This window comes from Bombus pyrosoma, linkage group LG9 (genome assembly GCF_014825855.1).
Source record: "Bombus pyrosoma isolate SC7728 linkage group LG9, ASM1482585v1, whole genome shotgun sequence".
NCBI classification, from domain to species: domain Eukaryota; kingdom Metazoa; phylum Arthropoda; class Insecta; order Hymenoptera; family Apidae; genus Bombus; species Bombus pyrosoma.
The window spans coordinates 2,683,446-2,700,522 of NC_057778.1; the positions used below are offsets into that span (position 1 = coordinate 2,683,446).

The window sequence follows — 17,077 nt, forward strand, 5'->3', positions numbered from 1 at the left end:
AGCCACGAATGCCACAACATAAACAGAAAGAGAGAGAGAAAGGTTGAGATCATTCGTGTCCACCGGAATTTATGGGGTCCGTTCGAACAGCACCGCTACAGCTTGCTGCTGAATTTGCATAGAGTCGAACGCTAATAGTCGGAGATAACCGAGCCAGGAAGAGACACCTCCGACGATCGCCGGGGACGACGCCTTCGTGCCACGCGAACTTTGTGTCGACAATCTTGACGAATGAATTTTGATTCTTTTTTTCAGAATATTGTTTCTCCCTTCTTTTAATTAATACGTTAAATGCGGATGACTCGATGTCATCGGCACTTAACAATGCGAAGAAAACAAATTTTCCGGAGCTTTATTATGCAAAACTTTGACGATGAAATAAAAGTATGATAGAATAGGAATATCGGGAGTAGTGATATCTTCGATAAGAAATAAAAAATCGTTCAGAGAAATAGGTATTGAGCTGTAGGTATAGAAATAATATTAATGTAGACTCTTAGCTATAGATATAGGTGTGGTTCTGCCATACTAGGATTAAGCAACTTCGATGAAGATTGAATTTTGCTGTGGTAGTGTTTTGAATAACGACTGATTGATATGTAGGTACGGGTAGTTAATAGTGGTTTAAATATTCGAGTAGTACTTATGTCAAGTTGCAGTAGGGAGACTGAGTGGAAACTTGTTGCATTGAATATGTAGTAAACTAAGTGGAAAGCTAGTTAATGTTGATGCGTATCATTACTTAATTCGAACTTGGTTAAATACATCTTTCTTAGGCTTAATTCGTATTTGTAGTTTGAACTCTTCTAATATGCGTTTGAGATATTCAAAGAATATAAATATAAAATATATATACAGGAATATAAACGAAGTAAAATAAAGTGTTTAAGAAATCAAAGATTTAAACAATATAAATAACTGATTTGGTTAATTCTATAACAAGGAATTGGATATAAAGAAGGAAAAATAAAAATCGACTATTATCAAAATAACAATAATAAATAATTATAATATATAATTAAAATAAAAAGATTCTACTAAAAGAGAACCAATACTTCACAGAATTATAATTCATTAAAGAATTCATTAATATGTATTTATAGATACACAAATTATAATAACGAAAAGATTTTTAAAGAATAAAATACGTATCTAAATGGTCTTCATTGGATTAGAATCTAAAAGAATAGATACTTCTATTATTTAAATGAACAGACCCTCGTTCTGTTTATGGTTTCAGAATCTACAAACGACATACATCGAAGTCGTTTAGTCATCGTGCTCGGAGCAACTTCTCTTAAAGCTTCCGAATCGATTAATACCAATGTTGCATAGTCATTCGTGGTTCAAAGGTTATTGCTGGTCGTGAAGGTATAACCAGTAGTCATTGACTTCGTCATACCTGACCATTCGACTATTTATCTCATCTTACAGCTACCTGAGGTAGCCAATTGTGTTCGATAAAGCGTATTAAAGTCCTACACGTTGGAACTACCGAGTAGAGAATCACGTGTAGGAAGATCGTTCTTTAAAGGATTTTACCAACACATCATTACACGCTGAGATCGATGTATGCAAATACTGAACAGTTTAAAGATACTATAGAAGAGAGTGTAAAGCGCTTTCAGTATTGAATTACCGTAAGATAAGATCCCTGTTCAGAGATTGATGAAAATACGCGTGTTCAATAATTGTTTTATTGTTCAGATATACTTGCATTCTTTTAAATCGAGAGAAGATTATTAGATTAAATTTTTCTGAAATGCACAAAAAGAAAAGATATATTTACATATATGCTTAGAATTCGCTACAGAATACCAAATGCGATTTAAATTTTCTTCAATCCATTTTCTAGTCTTATCCTTTTTTTTTTTTTAGTTCAAACAGTAGAAATTTCATAATAATAGACATTTTGAGTTCAAGAGATAACATTCTTCACAACCGATTCATATAATTAGAAAAAGAGATTAGAATAAAAAAGAAATTTAATCTCAGTTAAAATCACAATATTCAGACAGTTCCAGCTCTGTCACATTATACAACGCTATATTTCGTATTATATAAATTCCTGTCTACTTTTAAACATTACTAGCAACCTCAAAGTCATTACGCGTTAATTCCTCCAAGAACCTACTATCAGATCCATAGATTGACAGCGCCCAACCTTATGTATACATAATCAGAAGTCTTCATCGTCTATCCTCAACAGTAATATGCTCATGGCTTCCATTAAGCGATCCAGACAATCTATTCCACGGCTGATTTTCTCCTACGAGTAAAAAGTGCATCGAAAGGTAAAATCACAAGGTTACAAGCATATTGAATAGACAGGGCGTGCGTGCTCGAAGTGCGAACAGTTTCCGGCGAAGCAACGAAAGTAATTACGTTATTGGAACCGCTCCTCTGTTCAGTCGTGCAGATCTGGTCGCGTGCTCGTGACTCAGCTAGTACGTGGTGTTGTGCTTGAACGGCACCGGTTTGCATAGGTTGTGCTTTCTCTCTCTCTCTCTCCTTCTATCTCTCTCCATAGACCCAGCTAGGCGTGGTTTCGTGTATTAAATTCTTGCTGCGCCTGATGGGGTGCACGGTGCATGCACGCAAATTAGAAACATACCATCACAGATACACGGTCTGCGCCCTCGTGAAGCGTACTCGTTCTGACGACATTACGCGGCCTGAAAAAGTGACGAGCCAGTCCGCTGCGAGTTTCTGCCTTCAGCTCGCGTCGCGCTTACGTATTTACGACAATTATACAACAGCGAAATGCATATTTTCGTGTCTGAGGCAAGATGGTCCCCGTTGAAGGGGTGCGCGTGTTATCGCGTCCTCGTTGCGCCCGACAGCTTTACGTCGCGGTAACTTTGTTACGATTATCGCGGCTAGACTCTGCCTGAAAGGATGCTCATTTCATTTGCCGAGGAATTGGTTGAACTAGAAGGAACACGTGCTTGGAATATTGTATTCTGTGCGGCTGCGGACCACGCAGTCCCGTTTCGTGACACGTTTTAGGGAAGGTATTGTTACGTTCAGCTAATCGTCCTCACGTTTGGTGAAAATATTAAGGCGCGTTGGAAGTACACGCTGAAATTTTGGATAAATAATTAGAGATGATTGTACGACGATATGTTTACATTTACGAAATGTCCATTTTCCATTCGAAATGGTTGGCTTATTTTTTAGACTTATTCTTTAGATTAAAAAGTATGTACATTTGGAATCTTAAAAATGTATTTTAAGTAAGTCCATTAAACAGCAATTAAAGCATACAGAATTGTATAAAGATTTCGTTGTTGCAGAATTTGTTGAAATGCACGTTCTGTGTTTATAATATGAGATCAACATATGTAAGGAATATACATTCAGAAGTATATATATATATCACATTCTTTTCTTGCTACTTGTTTCCTTTTTAGTAACAATATTATTGCAATAAATTAGTACCAGCATCAATACCAACATCTTGGTATCTTTATATTGCAGAATGAAATAATTGTAATACATTTATTGATAAGGAGAGAGGCAACATTTCCAAAATGCTTCGCAAAGTGGTTCGAACGTTTCGAAATAATTCAACGGAATACGTAATGCTGCAGGAAGGGCAAATGTCGTGACATTTTTGAAAGTAAAATTTCGAAGACACGCGGCTGTGGACGCATTATCCCCTGGCGTGTCACAGGGTGAAAAGAAAAAACAGGAAGGACGATGGAAAAGTGGAAAAAGAGAAGTGGTCGTGACGAGGAGGACAAGCACGACAGTCGAAGAATGTTAAAAGTACGAATGCATTCAATTCCTCGAATTGCATCACTGTCTGCCGAGCAGACAAGAAGGCGGAGAAAAAGAGAGCCTCTATCGAGTGCAAAGGGCGATTGAAAATGTTGGCGCTGATTCAACGAGAAGACTTTTCTTATTCAGACTTTGTATACATGCTAAACTTCAGCGTACGCTTCGTATTCGCTGTACGGACAAATTTGAACGAAGCAAAATATTCTATTCGAACATTAGTCAATAGATGAACAACTATAACGAGACGATGTTAGGGTAAACAAAAAAGTGGTCTTCGTTTTTCTTCAGATTCTTAATCAATTTATTACAATTCAGGCGATTTAAGTTTAATTAATTTGATATCATATTATTAATATGAATATGTTGTATATTTTCGAATCTTTATGCTCAGTCAAATTACTTCTATTGAAATGTAATAAAATGTCATTTATCTGAAATTATCGAGGGACAAACTAATTTATATAATAATGTAACCAGATATGCAACTAGAGTTTATATAATAAGAATTTGTCGATTTCTTTTATTGCATTAGATTTTTCGTCCATTTAATAGGAGTTCACGTCCAGATAAAAGCGAGTAGATTCAGACGGTAGAAGCTCGTTTAATCAGACACTAACTAAAGCTTCGTTCCAATAAATGGAGTCCCACCGTAGCTTGAGACCACTTTACTGATGTGAACCTATTATTTTACTCGACTTGAAATATCCTTCCTAATTTTAAGTTGAGGTTCTTTCAACTGACTTGACTTGAAAGAATCAACAGCTGCTATCTAATGGAATGTTATTTCTAGTCTCATACTTGGTATTACTTCCTTGATCTAAATCAACCTTTGCCATCTAGTTTGTATTAAGTCCTGTCCAAATTAATTAAATTGCTTAAATTCGAATAATTTAGTATCGAGTTCTTTCAATTCTGCAAGTTACTTCTTTTGAATTGATGTCATGTAAATATCAAGCGAATATCGATGCCTGAAGTGACATCAAACGAAAAGACGCATGTCACTTAATTTACATGAACAGGAACTAAAGTTGAATCGGAGGAACTTAATTAATCTGAAGAGGCTCTGAACGATTGGTTGCTAATTAATATTAGAGTGAATTTCATTGAATATGTGAAAGCTGATGGAAAAGAGCTTGGACAAAAATATTCGATACAAAGTACCAATACGAAATAAAATAAAACTCTTGCACGTATATCATATCGGTTTATTAATCGTCGGTTTATCGGTTTATTAAAGAAATGGAGAAAAACCGAGTTATTTCGATTGCGATTCTTTTGCAATCGTTTGCTCGGTCCGATTATTTGTCGTTTCTTCGTTTTATGGAGGCTGCGTCAACTCGTGAAAGCCAGTACAATTGCGCAACGTCCGGTTGGTGGCTACTTGAAAAACTGTGACTTTACACGGCACGTTAAGTCCGCGTAACGACCGGCCACAATTATGCGCTGGGAAACGAACGTACAAGTACACGGCACAACCTTATTGCGGGTGGTCCGGCAACCATCGTTACCTTAAAAAAAAAACTTATAGAAATGGAACTGCACATGAAAATTTGTGTAATGACAGCTGCCAAGATAAAAAAGGTTTTACTGTAACAACGAATCTGCAATCTAAACGTGTGCTTATAGAAAAGAATAATTATTAAGGAATTATAAATTGTAAGTGAAATGAAACTAGATTGGGGAAAAGTCTAATGCACATGTGAGGATTGCGTGACTTTATGCGGACTGATTTCTTCTCCAAAGTATTCGTACGAGTGCACTCTACTCTTAAACAATAACGTATTATGTTCTGTGTAATATATCACGAACATGATACGTAACATTTAAAATCACGGTACTAGAGGGATAAACGATAAACGTATAATTCATTGCGTTAGATTTTTCTCCGCTGGAACATCTGTAATTACAACCCTTCCCTTTGATCAGCTCTATGGTATATAATCCAAGTTAATTCAAACCTGAATAAGCTCGAAAGCTAATGCGGTAATTAAGTAGCTCGATTAAATAATTATTCACGGCAGTTAATGTAGCGTCGTTAAACATATTTACAGAGTGTGAAATAGTAATTATTAAGAACAATTACTGGACAGAATAGGTTTGAAAAAATCTAGTCAGCTATCGAATGGTGCGGTATTCAATTTCACTCTAATATTCAATTTTCAATAATATAGATGTTCACGCAATTTCTTACGGTTCGTTAAGTGTGAAGGTTACGTCGATGATGGTGTAAGCTTGCACGATGGTCTCTATTTCTATCGAGTTGTATTTAATTTATTTATGAGGAACGAGCTATACATAGATATTCGAAGTATGATCGCATAGTGGAATGAAGCACCGTTTATGATTCGTCGATAATAGAAAAGTATCTTGCAATGGATTAAATTAACTTCTTCCATGACTGCCGCCAATTAAAGAACAAAATTAAGGGACTTAATTTGTAGCGCGTGGCAAATCTAATTTCTAAGGAATTATGATCGTAAAGCGTGGTTTCCCCTATGGAAACCTTTATGATCATAATCGTTGGTTTGCTACAATACTAACGCAGCTAAATAAAGAAAATTTGTGGAAAATCGGTTTGCATCCGGATGTCTAGTCCGTGATTCTTAAAGATACAAGAACACAATTTTTAATACTTTCAAGACTGAATATTTTTTATTGAATGTTCTTTCCGTTGATTATTAATAATAATATACGGTAATTCTGATGAGAAAAAAATAGTATGAGACCGTTTATTGTGAAACAATTATCACGTCAGTAGATTAATAATCCCATCACTTAACAGTGAAAAATTTCTTTTTCTTCATGAAATATTATCCACATTTACCGTTTATTACTGACGAAAAAGGATTCGAAACAGTCTCTAAACCACGGCATTCTGCCCTGGCTCGAATGATCTCAGTAATATTCAAAGTGGAATGCTTAGCGAGACCACCGTGTATCGGAATGCGAGAAGAATCGCGGAAAGTCCACGTAAGGAAGGAATTTCATTGGCTTTGTTCGCGAAAGGAAGAGAGCCGGTGGAACGCGACAGGAAGGAATAACAGCGGTTAGAAAAAGAAAGCGAGAAGAGAGAAAAGGGGTATCCGAGAGAAGATAAAGAAAACCAAGATTGTACATCAAGTTCACCACGACGAGGAGTCCGAGGAAAGGGTTGGGACATTGGCGATGCCACTTGAGGTTGAACCGTATCTAAATGTAGCTCGTATATCAGAAATCGAACTATTCCACGGGTACCATGGAACACAGACGCTTTACTTGCATCGTTTTGTGCGATCGCCGTTCCGTAATACCGACGCTGCAGATGCGGCCAGCCCTAGGCCGTTCCGCATTTCCCTCGATGTCGTGACAACTTACACGTGGAAGTTTCCTTTCTGTTACTTCCTTACTAGCCTCGCTCACAAAGAATCCTTCTGTCTCGGTATATGAAATGATGTAGAATGTTGCGGTGAAACGGTGCACCGGTCGATAAATCTGTGCTAGATTTATGACGATATAAAGCTATTTCGTTTCGCTTAAGTACGGAGGCGCACGTCCTTCCGAAGCGGAAGATTTTTCCGGGGCGAAGTGGTCGGACGATAAGACCCGGCCCCGAGACGAATAACCCGCTGATAGAAATGAGCTCGATACGTTGCCGGAAAGTAGAGAAGCGTCCGGTTTTGCAAGGAGACGACGATAGCTTTCAAGGCAAGCACGTTAATCTCCCTACTATTCCACTTTCGTATCGAGACAGAAATTAAAAGATTTATGACTGTACGCAATCTTGCTTGGAATCTGCATCCCCAGCCGAAGAAATGGAAGTAGGAATGTAAGGGAAGCTGGACTAGAGCCAGAGCGTCGTGCTCTCAGAGATTGGCAGTTTCGATTCGACACGCTTATTGTTTTATTTCGCTTCATACGCTCAACGAGCAATTTGTATTCCTCCACGTTGATGGATAGCGTGCGACTTCCGTTACCAGTACGACTTACTAGATTTTATATAGTGTAAGACGTACGACGAGGACTGGCACAACTAAATAGTCTACTATGCAAATTATAAGTTTTGTTTGTTGAATATTAAACGGAATTTTTTAAATTCTTGCATTCTATAAAACGCATAATAGTTCCAAACTTATATAATCACGTATTTATGAGTGATATGAATAGTATAAGTGAAATTAAGTCAGACTTCGTGTCAAACACGATCACGCTATAATAAAAGTAACCATCGTTCTAAAAAATTATCGTTTATTATTATTTGAAAATTTGTCTTAAACGACACGGTAAGCAGAAATTCATACTGAACGAAACTCAGTGAAATAAATAACGAGTATCAACCGTTTCATGATAAAGTTAAATTTCCCTTCAAGAATTAGTCTTGCTCGGTACACTTAACGACTGGTATTTATCACGCATTTGGGCGTTCAGGTATTCCAACAGTAGTTTGCGGTATAGCAGGTACGGGAACGATATTTTTCATAGCGAAACGAGCGACGCGGAAGGGAGCTGGTTAAACGAACGGTGAAAAATACGGAACGATAGCAGCGGTCAATACCACGGCCTACGTGTGACGCTTCTTTTCCGCAGTCCAGGTAGAAACGTTCTTTTCCTACATGCACAACTACCAAATCGATTCAGCTGGCTGATTACTTGCCAGGACCATTCCCATGTTAAAAAACCGAGTACGGTTAATTGATAAATCGTGTTTTGTGTCAACTGAAGTCATAGTCCTACGGATTTTTAATTAACCACCGTCAAAGGTTATGAATCAGAGCTAAAAGAGATCGCGATAAAGCAAATAATTAAGGTGACCGTATTCTTTCCCCCTTAAAATATTCGTTCTTCCTCGCGTCTACGAATATTCTCTGTAATTTTCGCCAACATAGAAAAAGCACGAAAATATGAAAATTTCCCATTTCGTATTTAATTATCCTTTGAAGAAGAAAATTCGTTATAATACAATTTCTGTTATAATATATGCTAGTATCTATAGGTGACTGAATATTTTACTAAATTCGTGGTAGCGATAATTTCGTTACGTGTGAAACTCGATCAATTCCATATTATCCATTATGATTTCTATAAATTTAATTATCATAACGAGATGGCACAAATAATGGTAAATTACAGAAAAATGAAAAAAAGATAATATCTATAATCGTCATTCTTCCATGTATCTTAAATTATCAAATTGATCGGCATAGCTTCTGAACGATTCGTATCTTGAAAAAATGAAAAGATGCCAGATAGGACATTTAGTGGCTTGGATAGTGGGTTTCGTAACATTTCCAATTTTTAGAAGGAAATTCAATCGAGAAGAATATTTGAAGTCTTATTATACGTTGCTTAGAGACGAAATACATGAGAATATATGAAACCATGTAAAGCGTACCCAATGCCTAACAGAGATGGTATTTTCCGATTAGAATAGAAGAAACGAGAGAAACGGTTGAGAACAATGTAAGAAGCGTGGAAAGCTCTCCGATAAAATTCTCTGGGTGCCTGTAAAATATTTACGATCCGACGATGTTCCATTATCTGGTAATGCGGTAGCATTATAACGAGTAAATGGTACCTGTCTTCTGCATATAGGCCCCCGGAAGTGGCCGTTGATTACTATAATGCGCTTATCCTTCGGCCCGTAACGAGTGAAGATCTTCCTACTATCCGACGTTCCACGAATGATTCGACATCGTAGATCGTGTCGAAGCCGCAGAACGAACGTTCGTTTAACGTTGCGGTTATCGTTGTGGTCTCTTGCCGACCATTAAAATTAGCTACAGTCATTAGTCCCGCGAAGCCTTCTAGAGCCAAGTAATTGAATATCTTTAGCGCCTGCTGGAAGATCGATGTTCCGTGTTTTGGCGAACCTGTTACCGCGTTAACTTGTTCTTCTCCCCGTGGCGGTCCCCCACTCCCTCTTTCTATCTATCTATCTATCTATCTACCTATCTCTTTCTGTCTCGCGGAAAACTTTTCGACGAATCACGATCGAAAATGCCCCACCTCTATCCGTCAAGTTTGCCGAGATTAATTATGATTTCGTAAAAGAGGGATGATGCGACAGCGACACTAGGGCGCAGAAATTATTCCACCACTTAACGCGGCCCCTGTCCTTCTCGACTCAACCATCGACAGGGAAAGAATAACGAGCTGCCCCGAGCGAGAGGTACTTTCGTTCGTTCAGAATATAACAGTCACTCCGCATCAATATCAACTTGCGAAGTTGAATTAGAACATTCGTAGCTTCGGCACTGCGCGCCGTGCAATTTATAATTTTTAAAACATATTTTAATCAAGAAAAATATACACGCTGTGAGTATGCGCGCTGGTATTTTACAAAAATCAACGAGTTATCTCCTTGTCTCGTATCGTGTCGTATTATTATTAGAAAATTGGGAAATTTAAAAACAAGTTTTCAAGCAATGACATACACGTATCACCATGATGTGAAAAGTTATTTTTAGTAAAAATCAATAGTACTCCTTTAGACTAAAATTTTTATTCTTTTACATTATTCGACATGTTTCTCGATAGAATGTATTTCAATATTTTAATCCAATTATTAAACGACGTGGCACCTTCAACGATAAAATTTGTAAATATCTAAAACCTTTCCTCCCTCTTTTACTGCATTTGTTTGTTTAAGAATATTCTCGTGTATGTTTCGGAAGCGATAAGAAGATAAATCCAATTTTTATCGGCCTAAATGTGTAACCTGATTCGACGGTTTCTGTTGTTCCAGGCGCTCTTTCACAATCCCAGTTTCCAGTATTCACGATTTACGCTCAGAAGAGCTGCTTGGCTGTGAAACCATGCGAACGTGCCTGGTGTATCGACAGGGTCCAGGGGCATCGTCTTCAGGGGCACACACGCAGAACTATGAATGCCTCCTCGCGACAGCACTGTTTGGAACTCTGTTTAGGCGAGAGAGACTTCCTGTGCCGGTGAGTATGAAACATGGCTATTTTTCGTTTGCTGCATCGCGAATCCTATTCAACGGACGGTCATTTTCCGGCGACCTGGTTCTTTTTCCCGTCTTCGGTCGCGATATCCGCCTCCAGTGTTGCGGGTGGTAGAGGAGGCGGACGCACTCGCCTCGAGATTCAACGCGAATCGACACACGGCGCACAGGGCTCTTCTTCTCTCTTTTCGTCTTCCTCGAGTAGATCTTGGAGAATCGAAAGCACCTCTACACGCTCCGGTGCGTTTTCCAGTTATTGGGTTCCTCGATCGAGAAGGAGGACGTTACATCACGCCCCTACAGAGACTCGAGTGTTTCTTGGTCATGAAGCGGCCATCCCCGACGTTTCATGCGAGCTGGAACATCGAAGGGAACGGTCGGGCTATCTTTCTGGAAAAGTTGCAGAGAAATAGCTGCAAGCCACCCAGATTCCTCGTATGTTTGTCATTTCACTGGATTTTTCTCTATTTACAGCTATAAAAAGTATTTGTTGTATGTGTTAGCGTTATAAGTTAGTTAGTGTTATAGGATGGAACGAAATATAGGGGCAACATTTTCTTTATTTGCTACTCGTGACTTTTGAAAATAAACAAGGGAGAATAAACCCTCCTATAGCAGCGTGTAATCATTTCTATCGATTTCATGAATTTTTCGTGATTTCAGTAATTGACTTGCTGTTTCTAGCGAATTATGTTTCCTTTACCCAATATCTGCTCGTTATATCATGAACATCATTTTATATATTCATTCCAGAATATTAATAACAGCACTACAAACTACTATGCTGCAGTATGAAAAATTCGGTACTGTGAAAATGAAGCGTATATAGAGTCTGATAAAAAAGACGGAGCTTTATTAGATAATAAGACTATGCGCAAATACTTTTTGTATCCACGGTACGACTCCTTTTGCCCCTGTGCGCCAGCCAACGTTGCAGAACGTCGATTTTGTTTAAATATTTTTCTCGATAAATATTTTACCGGGCTACGTTCCCGCGTCTGCACGCGCGCTGTTTTTCATCGTTGTCACTTTTCGTTCGCTCGAAGGCATTAGAGGAACGCTTTGATCGTGGCCGTACTAATTATGCCCACGTCACTGCGTTTTCTCCTCTCCCCATAGAAAATACCACGAAAAAGGGAGAAATAAAAATTGGCACTATATCGTGGCTATGCTACAACTGCAATTATATATCGATGATGGTGCGTCGGATTTTAGAAAAATTGACGGGATCTCGATCGTTATAATGATCATTCGGTCTAATTTGTAGTGGAGCTCGTTACCGTCAGTCGGATCGACTTTTCTTCCGCATTCATCTTTGAATACAAGGGTTTAGATATCGGCTCGGGTATACAGTTACCAGCCGGTTAAGTATATACATACATGTCATAAGATCTCGTTGATTTTATTCCAAAGATTATCGGAAATTGCGTAAGTAGATGCAGTAATGCATGTTAAAACCTTCTCATTATAGTTGCCCATAAAGGGATGATCGGTGTAGGTTGAGTTAAGAAAATCAGGTGCTTCAGCGGTTAGATAAGAATTGGCGATTTTACAGATCCGTTATCTTCGTATCGTTGCAAACGACGATAATGCGTGCACGATTCGAGAACTTTTTCATTATATTTAAATAAAATGAAGTTTAAATCAGAATCTAAATTTTATTGAAATTAACTAATCGTTTAGTCGTAAGTTTGTAAGTAGATTAATTATATCTTGAAAATGTTCCTCACAATAATTTTTATACGGTTTTCGACGAAGTTAGTTTCTAGGTAACAAATAAAAGAATCTTTTGACATTATGAGTTGATATTACCTTTAATATTCAGAAACTTATAAGTAAATATTTTTGGACAATTCCTACTCTCTACTAAAATGCTTTTCAAATGAATTTAAGATCTTTGTCTAATTTTTAAATATTTCGAAGGGAAAAACGCGTGTTTTCAATTATTCCACGATTAAAAATTTACCATTTAGATCAAACATATTTTGTCCTTATTTCTTTATATTTAAAAGCAAAGCTTTCCGCAAATAGTTACCGGGGAGATTTTTTTCTCCATATCCACAAAAAGCACGATCTTTTTCAGTTATACGGTTTATAGTTATTTGTTTTACATGAACATTATTCATTCATACGCGTCGGTATTCTTACACTTAAGGCATAAAAAGACCCGTAGCTTTTACGCAAATATTTGCGAAACAAGTAATCCTAAACGATTTTGAAGTTAAAAATATTTTAGTGTGGAAAATGGTAATGAAAAAAAAAAAAAAGAAAAAAATAGTGGAAAGGCGGAACAAAGAGAATATTCCAGCGTTTCAATTATATACCATCGACTCATTTTACTAATCGGATTTTTTCAGCCATAGGAGCGCACGAATGTCCTTTGACGCAAAACGATCGCATATTTAATTCTCTTTTTCAAATAGTCTATTCTCCTCTGACATAAATATTTGAAATTAAATAGATAGCAAAGTCAGAATTTTTGAAACCTTTGCTGCGTAAAAAGTGGGAATATCGCGGATATAATTCTTGGAGCAAATCCAAGGTACAACAAAATTGATGCTTGATAATTGTATTGCAATTTCATCCATTTTTGGTCGAACGTTCTTTTCTACTTACAATAAAAGGTATTTCATAATTTAAATAATTCTCCAATTGTTTTAGTATCATATTTCCAGTATGTTTTACTTGAATTATTTTCATATAAGTAACATTTAGATAATAACACGAGAAAAAGGATATTCTTTCTCGTGAATGTATGAAAAGATTCGTTTCTATTAGACCATAAAGTTAAAATTTATGTGTCACAACCCGCAATGTTAGGAATATAAGATGTACAGTTTAGTTTTAAATGCTTTTGATTAAATGCTGCGTTTACAAACAAAAATTTCCCCTTAATGTTATGTTTGTATTGTAATATATGAAGGAAAAGGAACATACTTCTAAAAAATTTTCGACTGTCGCATTCGCATTTGACGTTAATAGGAAATTCTATTGGATGTTCAGTGGATCATCGGTTGTCATATGTTTAGTGGTTGGCTGTCCGTGGCTCGTTTGCAGCCAGTTGTTACCTGTCATGATTATGACATGGTTAGTTATTAATTAACCTTTATACGGGGGCGTTTGTCACGGTCCTGCTACTAGGAAATTTATACTGGTACATCTGAACGTTACAATGCAGTATAGTTTGTGCCAAGGGATTTATCATAGTGTATATACACTATACCTACTGTGTTGAGGCTAAGTGACAAATAATTTTGATTTTAAAAGGCAGGATATATCGCTACATTCTGGGGGTTGGAAATTTTGAAACGATGAGAAATACTTCGGAGAAATTATTTTAAATTAATTAAACTGCATATCTTTATATATTTCTAAAAAATTGAGAGATACAGGAATGCGTAGAATGCATAGACATGTAAGAAAAGTATCTAAAATATAATATTAATTAAGTAGAAAAATTCTCTATCTATCGAATTAATTCTAATTCTCTATATTCGCAAAGAATATGAATTTGGATGAATATCTGTGATCTAATAATAATAAAATGCGCTGATATATAATATTAGGATGTCCGAAAAGTTTCTTTCGTTTCATAAGGTGATAATAGATGAACAACAATTTCTGTTTTATATTATTTTATTGAATTATTATTATTATTTCGTTCTATTTCTATTATTATATTCGTTCACAATTCAATAAACTAATATAAAACAAAAAAACATTGTACGTCTGTTATTTCTTTATAAAACGAAAGAAACTTTTCGGACAACCTAATAAATACGTACGTTTTAAGTTAATCAGTGATTTTACCCTCAATAGTCCTTTTACAATCAATTCGATAATTAAGGGACGTCAGGAAGACGTTGATTCGAGGAATTTTAATCTATTAGTCGTGTGAAATATCGGGGTCCGGTAAGCATGCGGAAGAAGGGAGTTTCTTCCGATTCCGATAGAAACCGACGATGGAACGCGCGTTTATGCGATATCACGCCGACGCGTCAAGCTTCCCATTCGTGAGCAAGATTGAACGTGCACGTGCACACCTTGAAAGCACCTAAGCAAAAGGTCTCTGCCATCTGGTCGCCTCGCGACGACCCTCGAAGCGAAGCTTCGACCCGAGGCAGGGTCGAGAGGTCCTTGCCCAGCCGGAACCATATCAAAAGTGGCATAGCTATGCGTTCGTATCTCGGAAACCCTGGAAAGGGGAGCAAGGACTTGATCTCCACAAGAACGAATGAAGTTCCGGATTGAAGACTCGTACGTGGCTCGCGGACCCGACTCTATCATTCCGGAATTTCAGTTTGTTCAGCCGTGTATCAAATCGTCTTCCGCTTTCTTGCTATAGGAAAATATAAATGGAACCTTTCCTCCCGTAGTTTTATTTCCATGTTCGCAAGATATTTTAAAGCTCGTTCGCAAGGTCCTTCGTGTTATCTTAAAGTCGTTATTGTATATATAAAGATATACTTATATATATGTGTAGATTTAAAGTCATAGATAAGAACTGATTAGGTTTGATAATGCACACGATGCATGTAACATCAGAAAATATATGAAATAATTCCCTATCTATGGAATATAGTACTCCATCTAAAGTAAAAAAATGTACAAATTCGTACATCAAGTAGCTACACATCAAAATCTTTTGATACAGACAATAAAGCATCTTCGCAATCTCCTATCTAAGAAATATAATTTCCTCTTTAAGATAACAAATTTATCTTCAAAAATTCAAATACGAAATTTCGTAAAAATTTCGTAAAAGTCTAGTTGTCAATTAAAGTTCCACTAAAGATCCATTCTCAACTTAGAGTATTATAAAATATACGCAAAAGAGAAAGAGAGAGAGAGGGAGAAAATTTATTGTCTCGAATGTTATATGTTTACGAGGAAAGGCACGATGTAAGGATCTGTAGAAACACGAGGGTTTGGTTTGGTATCACGCTCGCCGCTCGAAACGCGGAAGAGATAATGAGGAGGAAGCGAACGTCTCCATTAAAACTGGGAAGACCCTTAGACATGGAAAAGGCCCTCGTCCAAGAGTGTTTGATGGTCGGTGTTTGCGGATAATCGAAGGTAAGCCACCAGAACGGCGTTATTGCGCAACGATACGTGCGTGCGGCGGTGAAGTGGGTCGTCTTGGCGCTTAACTTGGCCTCGGTTGAGAATCGAGCCCCGCGGTTTCTAAGGATCGTCGGTGTAGATCGCATTAACATTCCATAGGAACGGTATTTCCTCGGCGCAATCGGCTGATTAGGCGTCCGCGGTTCTGACTAGCATCGTGTTCCGGCTTCTCCCGCATGATTGCCTCGATTTTCAAGCACGGATCCCGCCGGATCTGTTACATTTTGCTACGCCAGCGAAATTCTACCCACTGTAATTTCGAACCGCGCCGGATCAAAAGAAGCATTCACGACATTACTCATGATGTATGACTCGTCGTTCGAACTAATCGATATATTATGTTTTCTTTCAAGAATATTCGTCGGACTACGAAAATACTTTACAGGAATATGTGTTAGGGAAAATATTTCGAAATTTTGTCAGCACTATGACAATGTCTTAAAATTAATTATCCTAATACAAGGAATATCAGTGAGGGGTTAATCTGCGGTAATTTCAACAATGTTGAAGTAATTACTTTAAGAAAAACTTTACACCTTTTCTTTTGTGTATCCGTGACCTGGAAACCGCTGTTACGAAGAGAATAGAATTTAGTGAAACAAAAAAATTCGAAATAAGGTGAGGTGCATATTATTGTGCCCTTGAATATAAATTTTCTTTTGGGTTACAAGGTCTAGAAACAAAAGAGCTGTAAGTAGATTCCTATTGCTGTTTCTTGTTGCCTTCACCTAGAGCTACAAGGTTAACTTTTTTGGTAATGTCCTTTGTTATAAATATATGAACGTGCTCGCTATAATGCTTTCCTATTGTATTCTAACACTGTAAGAGTGAGGATTTGGATCAGCATACACTATACCTATACTTATTTCAATATATTTTTATATTACAAATTCCTTCACACGTTCCTCTATCAGTCAACCTCAACAAACAAGATCCTCGAATTTTTATATCCTCATGATATTTTCCTAACGAGCAAAAAATTCATTGTTTAAGAAAATATTGGCACGATAAGATCGAATAGCAAGTGTATAAAATTCAAGATTTACCTGGGATATATGCGATCACAAATTATAGCATGATAACAGTATAACAAACTAAAGCTCGCGATTTCTCGATCGTTTAAATAATTTCATATGTCTGTAACACGCGATAATGATGACGTGATAATAATTTTGGGAACAGTAATAGAAATCTTCCAATTCTTCTAATTCTTTTTCCCGAAAAACGCAA

At 37.1% G+C, this 17,077-nt stretch overlaps 2 protein-coding genes across 5 annotated transcripts in view; one reads left to right on the plus strand and one right to left on the minus strand.

Annotated features, from left to right (window-relative positions):
• Positions 1-17,077, minus strand: part of LOC122570831 (autophagy-related protein 16-1) — a 606,503-nt gene that overhangs the window by 251,456 nt on the left and 337,970 nt on the right. The window lies entirely within an intron of this gene.
• Positions 1-17,077, plus strand: part of LOC122570830 — a 246,655-nt gene that overhangs the window by 168,490 nt on the left and 61,088 nt on the right. For all 3 annotated transcript variants that reach the window (XM_043733699.1, XM_043733700.1, XM_043733701.1), the window contains one exon: positions 10,505-10,706. In XM_043733699.1, the coding sequence (XP_043589634.1) occupies positions 10,505-10,706 (202 nt within the window). The remainder of the gene's footprint in view (positions 1-10,504; positions 10,707-17,077) is intronic.